The sequence below is a fragment of the Oncorhynchus nerka genome, linkage group LG18 (genome assembly GCF_034236695.1).
Source record: "Oncorhynchus nerka isolate Pitt River linkage group LG18, Oner_Uvic_2.0, whole genome shotgun sequence".
In the NCBI taxonomy this organism is placed as follows: Eukaryota; Metazoa; Chordata; class Actinopteri; order Salmoniformes; family Salmonidae; genus Oncorhynchus; species Oncorhynchus nerka.
The window spans coordinates 54,555,882-54,579,933 of NC_088413.1; the positions used below are offsets into that span (position 1 = coordinate 54,555,882).

General features: G+C 41.9%; 4 protein-coding genes across 5 annotated transcripts; 3 read left to right on the forward strand and 1 right to left on the reverse strand.

Annotated features, from left to right (window-relative positions):
• Window positions 1-1,485: 1,485 nt before the first annotated feature.
• On the reverse strand, window positions 1,486-4,451 carry lrit3b (leucine-rich repeat, immunoglobulin-like and transmembrane domains 3b). Its single transcript, XM_029688692.2, has 6 exons — window positions 4,250-4,451; window positions 3,579-3,777; window positions 3,182-3,443; window positions 2,683-2,997; window positions 2,496-2,558; window positions 1,486-2,400 (listed from the first exon to the last, which is right to left on the reverse strand). The coding sequence occupies exons 1-6, from the start codon at window positions 4,360-4,362 to the stop codon at window positions 2,024-2,026; spliced, it is 1,329 nt and encodes a 442-aa protein (XP_029544552.1). The 5' UTR covers window positions 4,363-4,451; the 3' UTR covers window positions 1,486-2,023.
• Window positions 4,452-5,091: 640 nt separating this feature from the next.
• LOC115146121 (uncharacterized protein FAM241A-like) lies at window positions 5,092-11,715 on the forward strand. Its single transcript, XM_029687934.2, has 2 exons — window positions 5,092-5,282; window positions 6,865-11,715. The coding sequence occupies exons 1-2, from the start codon at window positions 5,166-5,168 to the stop codon at window positions 7,294-7,296; spliced, it is 549 nt and encodes a 182-aa protein (XP_029543794.1). The 5' UTR covers window positions 5,092-5,165; the 3' UTR covers window positions 7,297-11,715.
• LOC115146119 (trichohyalin-like) lies at window positions 7,318-17,419 on the forward strand. Of its 2 annotated transcripts, XM_029687932.2 has the most exons (6): window positions 7,318-7,599; window positions 14,163-14,345; window positions 14,515-14,623; window positions 14,798-14,825; window positions 14,922-15,734; window positions 15,889-17,419. In XM_029687932.2, exons 3-6 carry the CDS (start codon window positions 14,553-14,555, stop codon window positions 16,093-16,095), a joined length of 1,119 nt encoding a protein of 372 aa, XP_029543792.1. In that variant the 5' UTR covers window positions 7,318-7,599; window positions 14,163-14,345; window positions 14,515-14,552; the 3' UTR covers window positions 16,096-17,419. The 2 variants fall into 2 exon arrangements, with proteins under 2 accessions (XP_029543792.1, XP_029543791.2); XM_029687931.2 differs by having other exon boundaries at window positions 14,163-14,623.
• A 491-nt stretch (window positions 17,420-17,910) lies between these two features.
• Window positions 17,911-22,732, forward strand: LOC115146120 (alcohol dehydrogenase 1-like). Its single transcript, XM_029687933.2, has 9 exons — window positions 17,911-18,017; window positions 20,258-20,359; window positions 20,799-20,940; window positions 21,035-21,122; window positions 21,239-21,458; window positions 21,543-21,803; window positions 21,918-22,050; window positions 22,145-22,283; window positions 22,373-22,732. Exons 1-9 carry the CDS (start codon window positions 18,000-18,002, stop codon window positions 22,404-22,406), a joined length of 1,137 nt encoding a protein of 378 aa, XP_029543793.1. The 5' UTR covers window positions 17,911-17,999; the 3' UTR covers window positions 22,407-22,732.
• The last annotated feature ends 1,320 nt before the right edge of the window (window positions 22,733-24,052 follow it).

Genomic DNA, 24,052 nt, shown 5'->3' on the forward strand with positions numbered 1-24,052 from the left:
CGCAACAAAGCATCCTTCACTCATGCTGCCAAACATACCCTCGTAAAACTGACTATCCTACCGATCCTTGAGCCTCCAACACTCTACTCAGCTAATTGGATGCAGTCTATCACAGTGCCATCCGTTTTGCCACCAAAGCCCCATATACTACGCACCACTGCGACCTGTATGCTCTCGTTGGCTGGCCCTCGCTTCATATTCGTCGTCAACCCCACTGGCTCCAGGTCATCTATAAGTCTTTGCTAGGTAAAGCCCCGCCTTATCCCAGCTCACTGGTCACCATAGCAGCACCCACCAGTAGCACGTGCTCCAGCAGGTATATTTCACTGGTCAACCCCAAAGCCAATTCCTCCTTTGGCCGCCTTTCCTTCCAGTTCTCTGCTGCACATTCATTTTCTGCACATCTATCACTCCAGTCTCCATCACTCCAGTGTTTAATTGCTCAATTGTAATTATTTCACCACTATGGCCTATTTATTGCCTTACCTCCCTTATCTTACCTCATTTGCACACACTGTATATAGCCTTTTTCTATTGTGTTATTGACTGTATGTTTTGTTTATTCCATGTGTAACTCTGTGTTGTTTGTGTCACACTGCTTTGCTCTATCTTGGCCAGGTCGCAGTTGTAAATGAGAACTTGTTCTCAACTAGCCTACCTGGTTAAATAAAGGTGAAATAAAAAAATTAAAAATAAAATCTTGAAAAAATGTCCACACACATTTCAAAGTTTACTAGCCTTTACATGCAAACCTCGGCAGCAAAACATTTTAGTGGCCCCCCTTCTTGACCACGGATAATTTATTTTAGTTTTAAAGTTAATTTCCTGCAATTCTACACATTTTACCATGGGCGCAGAGAAAATTGTGCAACTTTAAAGCACGTTTATGGCAAATTGGACACATTTTGCAAATGTATAACTAATTTCAGGGAATTGGGAAACCTAGTCAATTGCACAACTGAATGCATTCAACCGAAATGTGCTTTCTGCATTTAACCCAACCCCTCTGAATTAGAGAGGTGCAGTGGGCTGCCTTATTTAATGTCCATGGCACCCAGGGAGCAGTTGTTGATTGGGGTTAACTGCCTTTTGGTTCATGGCCAAACACTCTTAACTGCTAGGCTATCTGCCTTTAGGCTACCTACTCATTTTGCCATGAGATGAAGAGGAAAATTGTTAGTGTTACAGCACATTTCCTACAATTCGACAGATTTTGCCATGGAGTAAAGATTTTTTTTCCTTTGTTTTAAAGCTAATTTCCTGAAATTCAACACATTTTGCCATGACTTATGCCATGTTAGAATTATATCTGTGTGAGAGTGGCTAACAAAATCAATGGGGGCACGTGGCCTTCATGCCCGGTCGGTAATTCAGCCATGATTAAAAAAATATCTTACTTTTAAACATGCACTGTTATTTCATAGAGAAGCATATGAGGACCTTTCTGCTCTTTACCAGAGATCATAGAAACGCACCATTTTCATGTAGACACTGGTATGGTGGAGGAGAGAATGAATATGAAGTGGCGGAATTACCCTTTATTGTTGAGCTCCTAGTAAGAATATGTCCTTGTAGGAATATGTCCTCGTAATCTTTAGCACAAGTACAGATCTTACACAGATAAGAGGGTGATAAGCGTTACCTCTCTAAAAACAGTAAAACAAAATAAAACAAATCTGGAAAAAGAATACATCAGATCCTCAATGGTAATTGTTGTCACTTAAACAGAGTAACTGTAGTTTGCTATTCATGTCTCTGGGCTCTGGACGCCCTCTGTTGGCCACTGATCACTCTGTTTTTAAAGGGTCATGTATGAGCTCCTTAAAATATTGACCAACAGAAAGGCATAGAATAAGAAGGGTTGTTATAGAAATAGATGAAAGGGCCACTACATCTGGTCCTTGTTGTTGTCTGGTGAAGACGATGTAGTGGTAGTGTTTTCTGGTGAGGTGGGTATAGTATTGACAGATATCTGAGGTTTTCTGTTTGACTTTTTTGCATTTGGGTATGTACTTGAGGACGATTACATTTTTTTCAGGGGGGTGGGGACCGGGGCCATTTTGATACTCTGGGTCTTGTTCGTTGGAGTGGGGGGTGTAACATACTTGAGGTTCAGAAGAGTCTTCTTTTTTGAGGTGGAGATTGAAGTAATATTCTGTGCCCGTTTCGGCTTTTGTGGGAGAGGTTTTCTGTTGCTGGTTGAGGATCTAGAAGGGGCTTTGCGGGTCTTGCTCTTTATGGAAGGGGGCACCACCCCCACCACCCTAAGTCTAATGGGGGCTTCTGCTGTTCCTGCCATGTTCCGTGCCTGGCACCGATATTCTCCTGCATCCTTGTACGAAAGTCCATTTAGGTTGATGATGGACCATCGGATTCCCACACGCGGAGATTCCTGAATAACTATAATGTAACACAAAAATAGGTGACTCAAGTCTATTGACAAGACATGCGGCAATAAAAGAGTCAAAATGCAGCAATGCACATGAAGTACTTACAGCTGTCCAAGTTAATGGGTAGTTTTTCAGGGTCAGCTTTGCTGTACGGTTGTTGACAGCACTCTGTCAAGATCAAACATAATCAGACATTTGAAAACAGCACAGGGAATGATTTTCCATGTTAAAATTGAAGAGTAGGGTTGAGTTTAATTGGGTGTGATGTTACAGAATGTTCATAGATATTTACCTGTGTTGTATAAGGAGGCTCCTGCTGCTTTGGTCCAGGTGAGTACTGGCGTGGGGTAGCCTGTGGCATCACAGCGGAGCATCACGTTGCTGCCCAGCGGGGAGGTAACCCGGGTGGCTGAAGGCTGGACAGAGGGCCTCTGGCACCGCGACAAGTCAGCCTCTGTGAGGGGGGCCCCCAGCTGGTCGGCGGTTCCCCCGCTACGGCTACAGGTCAGGAGCTGGTCCATCAGAACTACAGGGCTCTCCTGGTACTTAGACTGGGCCAGCAGCATAGAGATTTGGCAGTCACACTGCCACATGTTGTCATGGACACCTGGAGACACAAAAAGAGCCGGAACATTTGGCTTAGCTTTGAAAAGGAGTGAAATGGGGAACATGTCCAATAAGAAATTAACGTGAACGTTTGAGATATGAGCATTTCTCAATTTCAGATGCTGTCCTTTGACAAGGGACCTATTTTTGTATAGAACACTAAGATTACTATTAGTGAACCATACCTAGCACTCTTCTCTGTGTTGGGCCTGTTAGTTGGGCAGGGGGAGGGAACCAAAGGTCCAACAGCTCTGAGGGCAGAGTGGTCAGTCTGTTGCTGGACAGATCCAGGTAGGTGACGTTGGGAAGAAAGAGGGCAGCGTGGGCAGGGAGGCTGGAGAGGCGGTTATTGTGCAGACCCAGTGTGCGCAGCCGCGGCATGTCCCTAAGCCCCTCCCAGGGGAAGGCAGAGAGAAGGTTCCCGTCCAATCGCAGCTCACGCAACGCCTTCGGGGAGAGGTAAGTTTTAGATACTGTCAAATTTAGTTTTCATACAAAACCAAGTAAGTCTAAGGATAGTGTTGCAGATACTGCTAGTTTAAATAGAGAGGATTATACAGATAGGAGTATGCCCACTTCTACCTTCAAGTTAAGGAAGCTGCTGGGGTGGATGGTGGTGATGGAGTTGTAGGTCAACCACAGGAAATGGAGCTCAGACAGGTAGAAGAAGGCTGCCCTGGGCACTCTGGAGATAGAGGTTTTCTCCAGACGAAACTTGACTGTGTCGGCTGGAGCATTGAGGGGGATGGCCGACATGCGGGGTTCGCTGCACAAAACAGACCTGTCAGTGCAAACAGCGTGATATATGAATCATGTATGTGAAGAATGCACTGAGAAGAGTAGCTAGCTATCAGAGCTAAAATGCCTTTCAGTCCTATTTAGCAACTCAAGGAATTTAAGAGTTAACTGTGTTTGTTGTATAAACAAACAAGCATGGCAAATGACATGTCTACCACCTCCTTTGTCGTTATTTTTTACAATAATATTTTACTCAACCTCTAACCAAACATATTTCTAAAATGTTATCCAACCATCCCAGAGCACATAAATATTGATGCATAGTTGATCAAAATGTAGTCCGTCAGACAATGCTGTATAAAGTACAGTATATGTTTTAAAGAACAACACCATTGATCCAAGATGTTAGGTAAATTCATGCAGATCCATTGATATGAGAGAAGGAGCACACCCAAGCAAGCAACTGAAATTACGGCAGTAAATTAAGACATTTAATTAACTAAAGTGTACGCTACCTGAGACCTGTCCCATTGCTCCCTCCTAGGTAAACACAAGTACACAGAGTAGGGCAGGAATGGGCCACCAGGAAACAACAATGTAGCATCTGAACCAAGAGAAGTCGATACATTATTCACCAAGCAAGGCCAGAGTAAGCAAAACCTCTGTTTAGCTCCACATTCCTCTGTTTAGCTGACATTCCCAGTTTGCCGCTCCCAAATTCTCCTACATTAACGTCAAGTGGAAAGAAGCAGAGGCAGATTAGTTGGGATTATGCAGGTTACTAGGTCTTCTCCTTAATCCTGTGCCTCACTATATAGCATACTACTAAATCACAAAAGCAGAGGTCAAGTACCCTACCTAAAACAATGCCAGTTGGTTGGCCTGACATGTAATCCATTGCTGATTATTGGAAAAACCCTTATTACCAGTAGTTAGATGTTATGGTATTTTAAATAAATAGCTATGTTTTGTGATATTTAATTGATACACAACACTTGTCATGGTTTTTATTATGTCGTGCAAATGTGTATTTTCTTGCATAGTCCTGTATTAGTTTGGTTACTTTATATTATTCAGTTTAATTTCCACACACTTACCACTTGAAAAGTTACATACTGCTTGATAGTCACTTAAATGTACTAAATAGTGGAGCCACAGTAAAAAAAAGGATATATATATATATATATATATATATATATATATATATATATATATAAACTTCTAAAAAAGCACTGTACTAATTCTAGAAACAGTGTTGCTTGATTTTGACATTTCAACTATCTGACAGTTGAAGTTGACACGCCCCTTACCATGTTGTTAGATTGGTTTATTACACACGTGACACAGGGTGGGCGGGGGTCCGGAAGTGCCATTGACAGTCTTGAATGTTTTGTTTGTTTCCTGAAACATCATTCTAACGGCGTGTATAACATGTCGACCATACCACCAACTGTGAATGATCAACCGGTGAGAGTTGAGGAGCTAGAGAGTCGAATAAGATGTCAATCTCATAATCCACCCAACTACACAGAAAGGAAAACGTTCCAGGTAGCTAAAATATGTTTTATAATGAACCCTCATTGGTCTATCTGTAGTAACGTTAACCAATGCTATCCAGCGGGTGTAGTTAGCTAGTTATCTAGGCAATGCGAGCAGCGCAATATTTATCAAGGGGCTTCAGCTCAGAAGTTTAAGCCTAGCTAGGTGATTTACATTTCATGTTGTGCTTGCTTGCCTGGATTATTACTATTAGCTAGCTAATCCCTTGCCATGTATTTGAGTCATGATGATATGAGAGCAACTCGATAGCTAGCTAACAGCTAGATATGACAACAGTGATGTGTGATCTGTGTACCTCGGGTCATCAGGGAGGGAACATTGACAGCTACATTTAGTGCATGTATTGTATTGCTTTGGCCAAGGATTCTGCTGTCACCTAGCTACTTGCACAACCAACAGTTGCATTTCAAGGCTAACAGGCAGTCTGACTCCAGCATGTACCAGTATAACGCACATAATGAAGTTATACTCTAATAAGAGTCCTATTCACACAACCTTATAGCATTTCACACAGCCTTATGACATCACTGAAAGAGCTAGCAGACAGTTTGAAAGAGAACAGAACTCTAACTGCTACACTTCAATCAGAAGACAGATCTGATGAGAAATTAGTTCATTCCAAAAGTTCTCCCATCCTCATATGTAACCAAGCCACCCTAGCAGACATGGAGAGTGACAACCTGTCCCAAGCCTTTGGGAGTATCTCCCTACTGGAGGCAGAGGTGAATGAGCTTCGTGGTGAGGTGACAGTTCTGAGGCAGGAAAAGGAGGAGCTGAGAAAGAAACTGGCAACGGTCCAGAGCATAATGAGGTAGCTGACATTAGGGAGGAGTTAGAAAAGGAGTTTTCAGCAGTCATAGAAATGCTACAACACAGAGACTCCACAATCTAACAGAACAACTGTAGCCTACCACAACCCTCACTACCACACCCTCACATTGTTAGTTCCACTGCTTCTCATAGTGAACCTCCGGAACTCACAGACTAGGCACAAGAGGTCAGGAACCTTCCACAAACTCCTCCTCCCACACCAGCACATTCCCTTTGTCAGATGGGTCTGACCAGACCTCCCGAAGCCAGTTAAGCCTTGTGCTTAACTGCACACACAGAACTAACATCAACAACATGCATGACAGTCTTTCATGGTTGAGGAGAAATTTACTACCACCAAACACCCCACAGCACCTCCTTTTTTCTAAAAATCTACTTTAACTGTACTGTATATATGAACATGTATATGTAAGTAGTATTTTTGTTGTCTCTTGGTGTCTTTCCTATATATAAAATCTTATTGTTCTTGTCTATTACTGTTCTGTACTTTCATGTATTTGTACATTTTATATGGATCCCTGGAAGAGTAGCTGCTGCATGTGCAGTAGCTAATGGGGATCCTAATAAACTAAACAAGATCACATGCCTATCCTTGGTATGGTATCCTCTCCTGTACATTCCATGTAGAGTAGCTACTTATTTTGAACAGAGCCCTATGTCGTCCTGGGGAATTGTAGACCAGCACACTGTATGGGGAATAGGGGTGTCATTTAAACTTAATCGATACTTGTCTTTTCAGGATGACCCCAGAGGCAGACCACTTGGATCTAGGTGGCAAGGCCCTCCTGGTGACCCCAGGACTTGGTGGTCATGCCCCTCTGGTGATCCCGGAACCAGGTCCCACCCAGTCGCTGACCCCAGAGCCAGGTTATGCCGCTCCAGAGACCCCAGGGCCAGACCACTCCCAGCCGGTGACCCTACGGCAAGGTGGCCAAGCATTGACGACCTCACGACCAGACCTCAGGTGGACGACTGCGAGCGGATGGGGACCCTGTTTGGGCAGCTGAACAAGTGCCTGCGTAGTGCAGGCTTCACCCAGATGTACTTTGGGGAGAAGATTGTGGAGCCTGTGATTATCATCTTTTTCTGGGTCCTACTGTGGTTCCTGGGCATCCAAGCTCTGGGGCTGGTGGGGACTTTGTGCATTGTCATCATCTTCATCCAGAAGTAACTGGATCTCCGGCCTGTTTGATTGGCAGTTGGGAGCTCCGGTGTCTAAAAATGTGAACCTACAGCGTGAGTCCCTCACTGTCTTTTCTTTTTGCAATAAGGCTTCCTAGATTTGTTGAGCATTTCTCGATGCTCAGCTTCATACTGGCCAATGTACACTATATGGATGAACATTTGGATGGAGGCCTTGCTCCTAACTACCGGTTGCCTGGTTTCAAGCTTTTAAAACAATTCTAACTCAAAATCAGACCACTTGGCTCACTAGCTGTACCCCAATACTCAAAGGCGATGTCTCATCTTACGTGTGAGTACTGATTTGAAAGAACTGGATCAATGAAAGCAATATGTCTCATAGCTTAAAGGTAGAGTCAGCGAAATGACATTGCACTAGAAGCGCTGCAGATAGTGTGATGAGCAAGATGCAAATCACATACAGTATCTGCGCATGTACACGGTTTCGTGTCGAGATCTTACAATATGGTAGCCACTGGACAAAAACAGCAAACTTTAGCCTCACGCTCCAACTCTTAGTTGTTGCGGAAATTGACCCTCTATACTGTTTACTTTGTGCATCTACATCATATAGCTGACTCTACCTTTAACTAGTTTTGTCTCACAGATTAACTGGTATCTATCATTTTCAAGTGTTATGAGAATTTGATCATGAGTGATAGCAATCAAGGAAAGAAAGTCTGTCAGGAGCATTTTGATGCAGATTGCTTCAAGTAGCATTTCTAAAGGTGCAATCTGTAAAATGAAATCTATGGTGTTCAGGGAATTATATTATGCGTGGGGGGGAAATTAACCTGTAGCCTTAGAATATGGTCTTTCTATGAGATTTACACATCAGCAGCTCATCAGCAGCTCATAATAATTTCTATGATACAGTATATTTGTAGTGAGAGCAACATTACTTACCTCCACATTTGATGTTACATGCCATTTCGTTATAAACATTGGAATGAAGTAAAAGGTCCTTTAGTCGTTAGCAATTATTTAAAAAATCAACAGGTCTTTTGCTGTTGCATTAGTTTTAATTACCAATGACCATCAGGACATCTTACAGATTGCACCTTTTTAAGGCTAATTGGGAGCAACATTCTAACACCTGCATGCCTCAAAAGGACAAAGCTTTCGGTCCAAATACTTAAAAGACACACCCTATCCCCCTCAGCCCTCAAATGAAGTGGACACATCTGATGACGTTATCATGACGTCTGACGAGTATACACTTGCAGGGCGAGGGAGGAAGGAATGATTTTTAAATGGACCACCCTTGGCCGGAAATTCTTTACTCCTTCGTGCCACGATGATTGTGTTTTCAGCCACTGGTGCCTTGTCGGTGCTTTATATGCACTACATTCAATTATGAGTGCATGTCTACTTACATTAAATATATAATTATTAATATACGCCTACTGTATAATAGCTAGCAAATTAATTAGCTAACTAACGTTAGCCTGCCTAGCTGGAACTTCTGAAGGGAAATGTTTTATTTCTACAATTTCCAAGATGGCGACGGGGATTCCCCCAAGGGCATACGGCGAGGGTAAGTGGACGAGGGTGTGTCATTTAAGTGATTGGACTGGAACCCTGGAATGCATATCACTGACTGGTTTATTAGGTTCTATAGTAACTGAAGTTGTCCCCCCTACTTTTAATATGCATTCAAACATCTCCCTTTGACATGCATGTAACCTCAAAGTGAAGGAGAAATGTGTGCTCATGACAATCATGGATGTTTAACTTGCACTTATATCAAGCCTATCCTTTTGAATGAGAATTGTACAGTGCATTCGGAAGTATTCAGACCCCTTGACCTTTTCCACCATTTTGTTACTTTACAGCCTTTTTCTAAAAATGATGAGGATTTGTATTTATTTAATACATCTACGCACAATCCCCATAATGACATAGCAAAAACAGGTTTAAAAAACAGATACCTTATGTAAATAAGTATTCAGACCCTTTGCTATGAGACTTGAAATTTAGCTCAGGTGCATCCTGTTTCGATTGATCATCCGTGAGATGTTTCTACAACTTGATTGGAGTCCACCTGTGGTGATTTGGAAAGGCACACACCTGTCTATATAAGGTCCCACAGTTGACAGTGCATGTCAGAGCAAAAACCGAGCCATGAGGTCGAAATCGCTTCCAAAGGTGCTTCATCGGAGTACTGAGTAAAGGGTCTGAATACTTATGTAAATGTGATATTTCAGCTTTTTAAATTTTTTTTAAATAAATTTGCAAACACTTCTAAAAACCTGTTTTTGCTCTGTCATTATGGGGTATTGTGTGCAGATTGATGAGGGGGAAAAACGATTTACATGTTAGAGTAAGGCTGTAACAAAATGTGGAAAAAGTCATGCTGTCTGAATACTTACCGAATGCACTGTACATTTTCAGGAATCGTACCCTTGTTAATGAGTGGTATATCATTCTGAAAATCACTCCAAATGTAACCAGAAGGTGGTGCTGTAAGGCTAACAAATACCTTTCTTGATGGTTTTTCATTGTCAATTCATGTGGGAAAGTCTATATCAAATTGCAAAGTTTAAACTGACTAAATCACTGCTTTTGTTAGATATGGCTACTATCATACAGTTTGAAGATAATGAGGATGACTTTTTTCTGTCATTGGTGTCTAAATATTCAACATCAAACACATCAGAATGGATGATAGCTTACAGTATCTACTTATACTACTGTAACCCGGTACACTGCAAAGCATGCCCAGTGTTCACTGCATGAGAATCATTGTTTAACTTGTGGAGTATTAGATATACATCACATATACTCCTGAAAATAGAAAATATTCAGCAACACTATTAGTTGAGTGTAAGCCAGGGATGTAGTCCACACTGGTAAATTAATGTTGTCCATAAGTGCTGATCCAAAGTAGCCTTTGCTACCAAATAGTTAAGGTTAGGGAAACCTGATCCTAGATCTTTGCTGGGGCCAATCTCTACCAGGATTCATCGACTGTAGAATAAAAGTAACTTTATAATCTTGTGCTGCCAACTAAAATACCGTAGTCCTTGTGGAATGCTTTTTGGTGTTTGGCATGTTCCATGTTTACAGTGCCTTTGGAAAGTATTCAAACCCCTTGACCTTTTCCAAATTTTGTTACGTTACAGCTGTATTTTAAAATGTATTCTTTTTTAAATCCTCAGCAATCTACACACAATACCCCATAGTGACAATGAAAACAGGCTTTTAGAAATGTTACCACATTTATTAATAATAGAAAACAGAAATAGCTTATTTACATAAGTATTCAGACCCTTTGCTATGAGACTCAAAATTGAGCTCAGGTGCATCCTTTTTCCATTGATCATCCTTGAGATGTTTCTACAACTTGATTGGGGTCCACCTGTGGTACATTCAAATGATTGGACATGATTTGGAAAGGCACACAACTGTCTATAATGGGTCTTACAATTGACAGTGCATGTCACAGCAAAAACCAAGCCATGAGGTTGAAGGAATTGTCCGTAGAACACCGAGACAGGATCGTGTCGAGGCACAGATCTGGGGAAGGGTACCAAAATAATTTGGCATCAGTGAAGGTCCCCAAGAACACAGTGCCCTCCATCATTCTTAAATGGAAGAAGTTTGGAACCATCAAGGCTCTTCCTAGAGCTGGCCGCCCGGCCAAACTGAGCAATCGGGGGAGAAGGGCCTTGGTCAGGGAGGTGACCAAGAACCTGATGGTCACTTTGACAGAGCTCTAGAGTTCACCTTTGGAGATTGTTGTCCTTCTGGAAAGTTCTCCCATCTCTGCAGCACTCCACCAGTCAGGCCTTTATGGAAGAGTGGCCAGGCAGAAGCCACTCCTCAGTAAAAGGCACATGACAGAATAAGGCTGTAACGTATCAAAATGTGGAAAAAGTCAAGGGGTCTGAATACTTTCCGAAGGCACTGTATATGCAAAAAAAAAAAGTGGAATGTCTTAATATTTACGAAGTAGGTTTTTAAAAATGTTTGGTCACAAAGCAAAGCAAGATGTGAATCTGCAAAGGGAGCGAGTGAATTGAGAGTGAATTTATTGGATTGAGTTGACATTGCATCAGATTCACTGTAGGTATGTCTGTGATCAGTTTGTTAAAGGGATGAGTGATCTTTGTTTACGAATGAGAATGTAATTCTTCTGTTTATGTTGAAATGTTGGGTAAGTTACAAGGTGGATGATGTTTGAGAAATTTGTAACCAATGTTAAAAAAAAATTCTCAACCGTTTTGGCACTAATTGTACACTAAGTGTTAATGTTTTACTACTGTATGAGTATGAGGGTCGTTCTACCAATTGGGTGCCTTTTTGAGTAGTGTAACTTGGTAAAAAGTTAGTTTTGTTTGACCAAATCTTTACATTCTGTCATAAGAAGCACATGTTAAACTTAATAAAAAATTAATAAATAACATGTTTTCCCATCTCAAGAGGTTGAATAAAAAAATATGACAATAGTAAGTGCCATATAAAATAACAGGGTTGACCATGACAGGGTTGACAATTTCATCTTAAATCAGCCTTAAATTAAAAATATTCTAGCCTGTCAATCGATGGGTAACAGGATTGATGTGGTATGCTCAACCCACTCAATTTTCCACCACAGAATACTAGAAAATGGTTGAAAAGAGTACAACGAGTTCAAACACTTTTACACTAGGGTATGACTAAAAGATTTTCAATGTTTCTTTAAAAAAAAATTGGGGAATAGTTTCATCATATTAAAACGATAGTTAAATTCACGTAACAGGGTTGATCTTATAACGAGGGGCAGGTTTTGGGGGATTTTTTTTACCTTAAAAGGAATCACTAATCACATTAAATAAATAATAATCGCCAGAAATAACTTAACTAGGACTTTACAATGATGGTGAAACCTTGGAGAAATGTTGGGTTGTTATGGGTTGTTATGTTATTCCTGTGTGTCCTGTTCTCAACACGTATGCCTCTGCAGAATTACCAAACTAGTTGAGCAAGTCATGGCCATAGAAATATTTAATTCTAATTCTATGGTCATAACATCATACTGTTCTGATGATAACTGATGACATCATAATGAATTTTAATAAACCTGTTTATGATGTAAATCAAAATTCCTTGACCAGAACAGGGAGGTTTCAGGAAGGTCCTGCTACATTTCACCATACCATGATGCAAGAGCAGGTCAGTGCTTAATTTGTAAAAAATATCTTGCCTGAGACCTGACGACTTCTTTATGCTCTTGATCAACAATCTAGGCTTTAGCTCAGCGGGCAAACACAGTCCTATGGGACGCTGACCAGGTGATCTGTGTTGAAACCCAGTCACATATAGTTATTGTATATTCAAATAATATTTTATTGGTCGCATAAAGGTATTTAGCAGATGTTATTGCGGGTGTAGGGAAATGATTGTGCTCCTAGCTCCAACAGTATCTAACAATCGCAACAATACACACAAATCTAAAAGTAAAAGAATGGAATTAAGAAATATATAAATATTAGGACGAGCAATGAAGGAGTGGCATTGACTAAAATACAGTAGAATAGAATACAGTTTATACATAGGAAATGAGTAAAGCAGTATGTAAACATTATTAAAGTGATTAGTGATTCCATGTCTATGTACAGTGGGGCAAAAAAGTATTTAGTCAGCCACCAATTGTGCAAGTTCTCCCACTTAAAAAGATGAGAGAGGCCTGTAATTTTCATCATAGGTACACTTCAACTATGACAGACAAAATGAGAAAAAAATCCAGAAAATCACACTGTAGGATTTTTTATGAATTTATTTGCAAATTATGGTGGTGGGAAAACTTGCACAATTGGTGGCTGACTAAATACTTTTTTGCCCCACTGTATATGGGGCAGCAGCCTCTAAGATGCAGGGTTGAGTAACCGGGTTGTAGCCGGCTAGTGATGGCTATTTAACAGTCTGATGGTCTTGAGATAGAAGCTGTTTTTCGGTCTCTCTGTCCCAGATTTGATGCAACTCTGCTGACCTCGCCTTCTGGACGGTAGCGGGGTGAACAGGCTGTGGTTTGGGTGTTTGATGTCCTTGATGATCTTTTTGGCTTTTCTGTGACATCGGATTCTGTAGGTGTCCCGGAGGGCAGCAAGAGTGCCCCCCCCCCGGTGATGCGTTGGGCAGACCGCAGCACCCTCTGCAGTTGCGGGCGGTGCAGTTGCCGTACCAGGTGGTCATAGCCTGACAGGATGCTCTGAATTGTGCATCTTTAAAAGTTTGTGAGGGTCTTAGGGGCCAAGCCAATTTCTTCAGCCTCCTGAGGTTGAAGAGGCACTGTTGCACATTCTTCACCACACTGTCTGTGTGGGTAGATCATTTCAGATTGTCAGGGATGTGTACGCTGAGGAACTTGAAGCTTTCCACCTTCTCCACTGCGGTCCCGTTGATATGGATAGAGGCGTGCTTCCTCTGCTGTTTCCTGAAGTCCACGATCATCTTCTTTTTGTTGATGTTGACAGGAGGTTATTTTCCTGGCACCACTCTGCCAGGGCCCTCACCTCCTCCCTGTAGGCTGCCTCGTCATTGTTGGTAATCAGGCCTACTGCTATTGTGTCGTCTGCAAACTGGATGATTGAGTTGGAGGCGTGTATGGCCACACAATCATGGGTGAACAGGGAGCAAAGGAGGGGACTGAGCACGGACCCTTCTGGGGCCCCTGTGTTGAGGATCAGCGAAGTGGAGGTGTTGTTTCCTACCATGACCACCTGGTGGCAGCCTGTCGGGAAGTCGAGGACCCAGTTGCACAGGGTGGGGTTCAGACCCAGGGCCCCGAGCTTAATGCTGAGCTTGGAAGGTACTTTGGTGTTGAAGGCTGAACTATGTTCATCATGTGTTGAACTGTGCTTTCGGCCGCAGGGGGACCAGCAGCTCTGCAAAGCCCAGGAGGCCCAGCGTGTAGAGCGGGCTGTGCTGCTGGAAGCCGTCCAGGGCCTGGAGATTGAGTTGTCTGTGTGCCAGCAGAGACAGAAGGACCTGCAGGACACTTTCTCCACAGCCCAGAGCCACTGGGGGCCCAAGAGGAGCGGCTGCACCATGAAGGTAACAATGGCACTCACCTTCATCTAAAATGTGTGTTTTATAATTTGGTGCAATGTTTCCCAATCTGTTTCTTGGGGAAGATCCTAGAATTTGCTGCAAAAAGGCCTGTTTCAGCAGTGCGTGTGTATGTGGTGTGTGTGTGTGTGTGTGTGTGTGTGTGTGTGTGTAGTGTCCTCCCTTACCTGTTTGTTGGGAGACCACAGGCAGATGACCGACAGTTTGATTGAGACAGTCAAAACCGAGCAGAAGAAATCAGCCAATCAGTTTGCAGAGCGGAGGTCAGTAAATTGATAATGAAAGGCTGTGTTAAAAGATTTCTACTCAAGAGCTTGATGATTAATTGATTTATTGAATCACGAAAACATTTATGATTTCTGGGGACCGGAATCGAAACCCCCAGATTTAAGTTGATAATGATTCCTTGTTGACCATTTCTTCTTTATTTCATGAAGCACGGAAAAGCCGGGCAAACAACATGAGGTAAAATTGATGTATCTGTTTATTCTTCATTGACCTTAACACTGTTTATTAAGGAGTTATGCCAGCTTTACATACTTGCGCTTACTTCTCTTTAAGATGGTTGCTGATGCTGCTGAAGGCATGGGCTACAATCAGAGCAGGCCCCGGCTGCAGCGCACCATGAAGCTCCACTCCGACCTGCACCAGGCCTTAGAGGGCCTCCATCTGCAGACAACAGCATCACCCTCCCCATTATTAGACCCCATGAGCTCCTACCAGGTCTCAGTCCAGCAGCTTCAGGAGGAGCTTCAGAGAAAGAAGGACCAAGTATCGAGGCTGGTGGAGCGTCTGGAGAGGGCCGAGCAGAAGTCAGAGGAGCTGAGGCAGCAGCAGGAGCAAGACGCCAAGGAAAGCTGGAACACTGTCCACCAAGAGATGGAGACCAACCAGGAGATGGGCGGCATGGTGGAGCGGATGAGGGGGAAGGTGCAGGAGTTTAGCACCATACTGCGACGCAAGATAAGCTGGGGTGGATGGGCTGGGATGAAGGATGAGGAGGAAGAAGAAGAGGAGAGGAAGCCTGCAAACGCCCTTAACTCAGAGTGCGTAAACCAGTGTCAGGCAATGCACCCAGATCCACAAATGCTAAAACAGGCCCAAAGGAACCCAGAACTAGAACCAGAGAAGGGAGCCCAGGACCAGCACTCCTGCCTAGAGACGTTGCTGTGGAGGTGGCAGAAGACGCTGGGGGGACAGAGGGACATTGTGAAGAGGCTGAAGGCCGACATGAAGAGGGAGACAGAGAGCATGCAGGTGATGGCCGCCGGCCTCTTGAACAACAGACAGCACAGCCTGGACACATGCAAAGTTCAAGCCCTTGCCGAGCACCTGGAGATCTGGAGGCGGAGGCAGAGAGAGATGAAAATGCAGGTAAGATGGATGCTTGTTTAATTCAAGTGAGTCTTATCTGTCATGCCTAATTCATTTTAAAAAATCATAATAATCATAAAAGGGAAGCTATGCATGTGGGCCTCCATTGAGCGCTGAGCTACAAAGCCTAATGTCTAGTGGTTCTCTTTTTCAGCTATCTGAGATGCAGGCCCAGTTTGACGTGGAGCGGAACCGCTCTGCCGAGTTTCTGAAAGAGAATGACAAGCTGAGTAGACTGCTTTGCACGTTGGAGTCCTCGGTGGCTGACATGCAGCCCCTGCTCACCTACCACCAGGTCCTAGTAGAGGACGCCATGAAGGACAACTCTATCCAGCATGGCCGCCACAGGAGCAAGATGTAAAAAATAACTCTCAAAGACTGATGAATAAAAGTTGACAATATAATTTGCTTTTGTGTTTGCTTCCTGTTTCGATTGGCCTCTAAAAGATAATGTATGATGTAATTAAAACTCTTTCATATACATTTCTGCCCTTTATATGTCCCTAAGTCAACATAAATTGATTGTTCTTTATCTTTACAATAAGAGCTATAATGATCTACTAGACAATACTGAGCACCTACGTTGTCTGGGATTCAAATGTCCCTTTATTTAGAAGGTAACCACAGATACAGCAGACAGCTGCCGCTCCTACTTACAGATGTTACTCTCTAATTACCATTTTATCAGAACAGTAGGGCATAACTTCTGAAGTTAATGGAGAAGCATTATAAAACATTTGCATAACCAATAAAACAAAAATCCAAAATGTAGAAATTTCCATTTGCAATAAAATTGTAAAACTCAAATTCGTATGAGTTTATATTTGAAAGTTGTATTTTAAATTGTGCATGCTGCAAACAGATATAATACCTGAAAGTAGTTATGTAACAATATATGTACCTATGCTGTAATTACATAGGCATTATTACACATTGTAAAAAGGGTTAAGTGTTGCTGCTAAAATGGCTATTCAACATAGTAGTCCTTTCACCTATCCACTAAGGTACTGGCAACAAAGACGGGAAGCTATTCAATATTATGTTCTTTATTCTGTAAACCCAGAGCAAACAGGGTCTAATTAAAAAGTGCTGTGAGACATTGCCATATCAGCAGTTCATCAGCACAGAAAGCTGATACATATTTACATAATCTAGCTTTCAAAAAATAATATACTCTTTTTAATCATCTCACTCATTTTCAGATTGTTTGTTTTGAGTAACATGTTTTGAGTCCTGAAATCACCTGGGTAATATTACTTAACATGCAACTATCTGAGCCACAGGCAAAAGGCTGCCTATTGTCGTCCTGGAGGAAACCCTGTATTTCAAAAAAGTAATTTTTTATGAACAAGGCTTTATTCTATTAATGGGACATCACAAGGCATTTTGCGTGGCTTGTATTAGACCTAGAGTCATGAAACCTTCACAACTTCAGTTTAATTTATCTGTATTTATTTGTATTATTTTACTGCTCTAGGTTGTTATTATTTCTTGGATAACCTTATCTACTATTATGTATTGATTTATTTTTCATTCACTCCGTAAAACACCGGAGGAATTGTCACTAAATTATCACTGTGAATCATTGCAATGTTTATGTATCAATTAATCCCAAATTGCCAGTTGGCAACCCGCCAACTGGCAATTTGACACAAAAATAAAATGTAATTCATTAATTCACTGAATATTGAGGGGAATGACTACTTTCAATGTATGTGAAAAAAACAAAATCGCCAAAAAATGAGATCCGAGGTTTTTCCAGGACGCCAATGATATCGAAGAGAATAAGTCTCCACAGTGTTCGAGAAGAACGAGACAACACTATCTCCCAGAAGAGCCTATCCCACACAGACAGTTCAATCTAGTTTCTAGTTAACACTTTATTTCATTTAACCATAAAGCCAAAATTCACAGGTTATATCAAAGGTCATTACAAACAGATGAATCACATGATTGACTCATCTCGGTGACTTATCTATATTACATGCAGTTATGTTAGCTACAAACAATAACTCTGCAGTGTTAGTTGTAATCTACGTTGAACGAACCGGCAGTTGTGATATCCAATTTCATGCCACTTGTATCAGTGTAAGGATATCTAGCCTTGCAATAAAAGGTCCCTCCCTTTCTGAATGTTAGCCTCTAGTCTGGATGGCTGGAGTATTTAAAGGTTGTCCAAACCATCCCCTCTGTCACACTCTCTCCCTCTAACTCTATGCTGAAATATATTGCTCTTCTCTTCCAAACTCCTTAGGTTGATAGAAGATGGCAACTGCAGGAAAAGTATGTATCTCTGTCTTCACCCCTCTCTTTCTCGAATACACATCTGTATATATATTGTTATTAATATATCTACTGCAACTTTTATCACTTATTTATTTTGTATTTGGGTTCATGTACAGTACACATACAGCTGTACACATACATTTGGCTTCATACCAAGTGATTGTTATTGAGAGATATGCATGTGTAAAGATGTAACAATAGAGATTCCTCTGCATTTGAATTAGTTGATCAAGCCTCTCTCTAACTGATATTGAACTGACATGTGATGATGCACAATCTGTGATTTAAAGTGTTTCGGTACGATTTGATTAAGGTTGAGTGTGTTCTTTAGAAAATGACAGTGAGTGGTGGCAGTAACGGAATTTTTGGATTATCCAAACTAATTGGATTGCTTTCAGTTACTTTTGCATTAATTTCTCCTTAAAAGGCATCAGAATAAGACAAAAAGAATCCATCAAACGCATTTGGTGTTTCATCATAGTGCTCTCTGATTTGTGATGAGATTACTCAGGTGGAACAAACTTAAACTTGCACCTTTTTTTCAATGCTGAATTGAACGGCATTGCGAACATTTAAGAAATGTAATCCAAGAAGTAATCATCTAGTTTTTCAAAAGTATCTGTAATTAGATTACAATATAATGTTAAAAAACAATTATTAACTTCCCAATGCTGGGCTTACTATAGCTCTCTAGTAAGTTATTTTCAAGTTCATCAGAGATTTGTCCTGCAGAATAACAACCTCTTGTTTGGGATAAATATCATTTTGGAATTACACAATAACTGGAATGGTCTTCAAAATCTGGCAACTGCGGTCACTCACTCAATCCCTCACACTCACACTCACACACGCTCACGCACACACACTGTAAACTCCATGCCTAATGTGAAGCATAATATGTTTTTTGGGGAGAGTCACTCTGAAACTATCCAAATTGTTTTTGCACAACCATTGACTTTGGCAGAGAGTGCATCTGGGATAAAGCCAATGGACATAAAGATAAATATTTATATAGGGTTTCAGTTGCTCAACAGTTGAATGAATCAGATTGTACTGTAAACAATGAAGTATATAAAGACTGAAATGAAGCCCTTCGCTGAATTACACAACATAACCAAAAGTATGTGAACACCTGTTTGTCGAGCATCTCATTCCAAAATCATGGGCATTAATATTAAGTTGGTCCCCCCTTTGCTGCTATAACAGCCTCCACTCTTCTGGTAAGGTTTCCACTGAATGTTGGAACATTGCTGCTAAGACTTGCTTCCATTCAACCACAAGAGCGTTAGTGAGGTTGGGTACTGATGTTTGGCGATTAGGCCTGGCTCGCAGTCTGCGTTGTAATTCATCCCAAATGTGTTCGATAGGTTGAGGTCAGGGCTCTGGAAGCCATGAAGTTCTCCCACACCTTTGTGCACGGGCATTGTCATTCTGAAATAGGAAAGGACCTTTTCCAAACTGTTGCCACAAAGTTGGAAGCACAGAATCGTCTAGAATGTCATTGTATGCTGTAGCAGACCATTATTCCCCCTCTACCAAACTTTACAGTTTGCACTATGCATTCGTGCAGGTAGTGTTCTCCTGGCATCTGACAACCCAGATTAGTCTGTTTCCACTGCGCTAGAGTCCAATGGTGGTGAGCTTGGCACTGTGCATGATCTTAGGCTTGTGTGAGGCTGCTCGGCCATGGAAACCCATTTCATGAAGCTCCCAATGAACAGTTCTTGTGCTGACTTTGCTTCCAGAGGCAGTTTGGACCACGGCAGTGAGTGTTGCAACCAAGGACAGACAATTGTTACGTGCTACGCGCTTCAGCACTCGGTGGTCCTGTTCTGTGAGCGTGGCCTACCACTTGTTAGATGTTTTCACTTCACAATAACAGCACTTACAGTTGACCAGGGCAGCTCTAGTAGAGAAGAAATTTGATGAACTGACTTGTTGGAACGGTGTCATCCTATGGCGGTGCCACATTGAAAGTCACTGAGCTCTTCAGTAAAGCCATTCTACTGCCAATGTTTGTCTATGGAGATTGCATGGCTGTGTGCTCGATTTTATACACCTGTCAGCAACGGGTGTGGCTGAAATAGCCAAATTCACTAATGTAGTGAAGTAAAAGTAAAAGTTGTCAAAAAGATAAATATTAATGTACAAAAAATTACTTGAGTAGTACTTTAAATCATTTTTATGTAAGTACTTTACACCACTGGACCTGTTTTGGGTCGTGTTGTGTTTTATAGGTGATTAAATGCCGCGCTGCAGTGGCATGGGAGCCAAGCAAACCCCTGGTGATGGAGGAAATTGAGGTGGCTCCTCCCCAGGCACATGAGATTCGCATCAAGGTGAGAGAGACTACAATTAATGCAAACACACACACACAAGCTCTCATTTATGCAGCTCATAGAAGGCAATGATCAAGTGTTGATCATCACCATTGATATTACCCTGGCCAAGTATGAGGGCACTGCTGAGGACACACAGCACACATGAATACACATAACGTGCCATGGGTCCAGTACACATAAATACTCATGAATACACATAACATGGGTCCAGTATACATAAATACTCATGAATACACATAACATGCCATGGGTCCAGTATACATAAATACACATAATGTGCCATGGGTCCAGTACACATATATACACATGAATACACACAACGTGCCACACATAAATAAACATGAGCATACAGAAACACTTCTGACACTCACATTAGCATATTTTTAGAACACTTCTCAAAATTCATACCTCTTTGTTTTTGTCCTGTTGAGTGTAGATAGTGGCCACGGGTGTGTGTCACACTGACCTGTACCACCTGTTTGAGGGGAAACACAAGGATGGCTTCCCTTGTGTCCTGGGCCACGAAGGGGCTGGGATTGTCGAGAGTGTGGGGTCGGAAGTGACCAAGTTCAATCCAGGTTGGAAATATAGCTAGTAGACCTGTATTTTCAAATTGGATACAAATAACAGCATGTACGAAAAAGCTGTGTACTCTGCCTCTCCTCCTGTTAGGTGATAAAGTCATCCCTCTGTTCATCTCCCAATGTGGCCAGTGCCGGTTCTGCAAGAGCCCAAAGACCAACCTGTGTGAGAAGGGCTGGTGAGGTCCCATTATTAGCCTAGTCTTGAACTTTCACAATACCTATTTTTTTTTTTTTTTTTAATATATAACTTTTGTGTGTTATTCTTGCACTGAACATGAGCCAATCCCACCAGGGCCAGTGATAGGTATGATGTGATGTCAGAGTCAGACACCCGGTTCACTTGTAAGGGGAAGAAGGTGCTGCAGTTCATGGGGACCAGCACTTTCTCAGAATACACCGTGGTCAATGAGATCGCCGTGGCCAAGATCCATCCCTCAGCCCCTCTCGACAAGGTCTGTCTCCTTGGCTGTGGAGTCGCCACCGGATATGGCGCAGCCCTTAACACAGCCAAGGTGTGTTAATTGTAACTATCAGGTTTAATTGTAGTGATGTCTTCATATACTAAAGTGTTGATGCATAGGACACCTTTACCCCAGGTGGAGCCAGGGTCTACATGTGCTGTGTTTGGCCTGGGAGCTGTGGGGTTGGCAGCGGTCATGGGTTGCAAAAACGCTGGGGCCAAGAGGATCATCGCCATTGATATTAACCCGACCAAATATGAGAAGGCCAAGGTCTTCGGTGCCACAGAGTTTGTCAACCCCAAGGACCACAACAAACCCATCAGTCAAGTGCTGCATGAGATGACCAATGGAGGAGTGGACTTTTCCCTGGAATGTGTGGGGAGTGTGGCCGTAATGGTGGGTTTAGATTGTGTGTTTGTATGATGTTGAGATAAGTGTGTGCGTGTGATGTCTTGATTGAGTCAAGTGGTATAGATCTATAATTCTCTATCTATTCCTGTCTCTCTTTAGAGGAGTGCTTTGGAGTCGTGTGTTAAGGGATGGGGAGTAAGTGTGCTGGTCGGATGGACTGACATGGATGACTTTGCTGCCAGACCCATTCAGCTCATAGCTGGCCGCACCTGGAAAGGATCTCTGTTTGGAGGTGTGCCACCTATCAATCAACAGTCAAACATTATACATGTATTTGAGTGTGTGTGATATATTTCTAAATGTGTGTGTGTGCGTGCGCACGCCAGGTTTTAAGAGTAAGGATGGTGTGCCCAAGCTGGTGAATGAGTACCTGGAGAAGAAGGTGAAGCTGGATGAGTTTGTCACCCACAACATGACCCTGGCCCAGGTCAACGACGCCATCCAACTCATGCAGACAGGAGACTGGTAACTTTCACCTTAGTACTGTTTGTCTCTGTGAGAAGTTGAATTTAATGTTCAGAAAAAGAAATGCTGGTGTTCTCCTTGTTTTGCAGTATACGGTCAGTCCTGAGTGTGGCACTGCAGTAAGAGGGTCAACTCAACCCAGCCAATATCACTTCCTTTTCCTGCTCAACCAATCAACGAGCAGAACTATACAATATGGCTCGATAAACCAATGATTCACTATATCACAATATGTATTAGTAGGGGTGAATACTCAATGGTAGGTAGCATACTGCAGGCATGCTGCTAGTAACCATTGTAACAACAATGATAATCATGTTTTGATTTTGTTATGTTGCCTGGAAGCCAATTATGTTTCTGCTTTAGTCATTGTCAAGTGGGAGTAGGATAAAGTACAAAGAGATCTGGCTATCATGTATGTCAGTTTTGAATAAAAACATTCCCTACTTCTCGGTCGTGGCTCAATCAATGCTAGGTCAATCGATTAGTTATTAGTCATCCTATCTCATACCTTAGTTTGCACATCTAAACATAAAGTTGCTGTGAGCGACGATAACTTATCAGTATGGTATCCGGGCCTTTCAATACCCTTTATCAGTGTAATGTCTGTGCTCATACATTGTTATGAATATATAAACAGAGTACATTTCCACACAAACGTGTTTCAACAACACGTACATGCTTCTCCGGGTTAGTCTGTGGTTAGTCTGTGGTTAGTCTGTGGTTAGTCTGTGGCTAGTCTGTGGCTAGTCTGTGGCTAGTCTGTGGTTAGTCTGTGGCTAGTCTGTGGTCAGTCTGTGGTTAGTCTGTGGTTAGTCTGTGGCTAGTCTGTGGTTAGTCTGTGGCTAGTCTGTGGTTAGTCTGTGGTTAGTCTGTGGCTAGTCTGTGGTTAGTCTGTGGTTAGTCTGTGGTTAGTCTGTTATGATACTTGTTGTTGTGTTTGTCGAGGAGTGACAGTGACCCAGTTGTTTCTTTCTTATTTCTTTAATCAGACAGTGCAGTTATTTGTAATGAAATTGTCGGGGATCAGCTTGTCCCTACATTTGATGATATTCTGTAGTTAGATAATTATAAATATATGTGATTGAAATAGAGTAGGATTGATTCTGGCATTAAAGATATTTATAACACATTGCTGCTATCAGAACATTGACTAAAACCCACAGAATGAAGATACAGGCAATTTGTGTCACTTCAATGACTGCATCAGACTCACACAGATGAAAAGTGACAGAAGCAGCCTGGATCAAACACACAAACATCAAAGTGGTGAAGTGACACACACTGCATGTGATCACAAGCATACTGCAGAGCGGCACACACTGCACACACTGACAGGGAATGGGAACCTGATCACATAGAAAATTAAAGACAAATGTGTTTCAGAATATAACAAATAAAAAAGTACAGGTCTGATTACAGGTAATAAAAGCACTTGCTTAAATTCCAATTCGATGCATCTTTATTTTCCCAGAAGACCAACTTGTTGCAACATTAACAGAATGAAAACAAAAAACATACATTGGTAAATCATAACTGATTTTAAAAACAGTCTTTTGAGAGACTGAAGTAAAAAAAAAAGAAAAAAAGTCTGAAGTAAGATAGTACTTCCAGAATATCCTTATCCATGAGTTCACATTTTCTAACATTACAGTAAAAACAAAGTATTTTACAATAATACAAGCGAACTGTCTACTGTACATGGGTGGAGAAAATAAGTGTTTGAAGTCATTTGGGATTGTTGGACAGATGTATTGTATCATTCAGAG

Coding starts and splice junctions, on each gene's coding strand:
- LOC115146119 (XM_029687931.2), top strand. CDS start 14,472: ATGTGGTGTGTGTGTGTGTGTGTGTGTGTGTGTGTGTGTGTAGTGTCC. Junction 14,624..14,797: donor AATCAGTTTGCAGAGCGGAG/GTCAGTAAATTG, acceptor TATTTCATGAAG/CACGGAAAAGCCGGGCAAAC. Junction 14,826..14,921: donor AGCCGGGCAAACAACATGAG/GTAAAATTGATG, acceptor CTTCTCTTTAAG/ATGGTTGCTGATGCTGCTGA.
- lrit3b (XM_029688692.2), bottom strand. CDS start 4,362: ATGTATCGACTTCTCTTGGTTCAGATGCTACATTGTTGTTTCCTGGTG. Junction 2,559..2,682: donor AGCCTCCTTATACAACACAG/GTAAATATCTAT, acceptor TGATCTTGACAG/AGTGCTGTCAACAACCGTAC. Junction 2,401..2,495: donor ACCCATTAACTTGGACAGCT/GTAAGTACTTCA, acceptor GTTACATTATAG/TTATTCAGGAATCTCCGCGT.
- LOC115146120 (XM_029687933.2), top strand. Junction 21,804..21,917: donor TGGGGAGTGTGGCCGTAATG/GTGGGTTTAGAT, acceptor GTCTCTCTTTAG/AGGAGTGCTTTGGAGTCGTG. Junction 22,284..22,372: donor CTCATGCAGACAGGAGACTG/GTAACTTTCACC, acceptor CTTGTTTTGCAG/TATACGGTCAGTCCTGAGTG.
- LOC115146121 (XM_029687934.2), top strand. CDS start 5,166: ATGTCGACCATACCACCAACTGTGAATGATCAACCGGTGAGAGTTGAG. Junction 5,283..6,864: donor CAGAAAGGAAAACGTTCCAG/GTAGCTAAAATA, acceptor TTGTCTTTTCAG/GATGACCCCAGAGGCAGACC.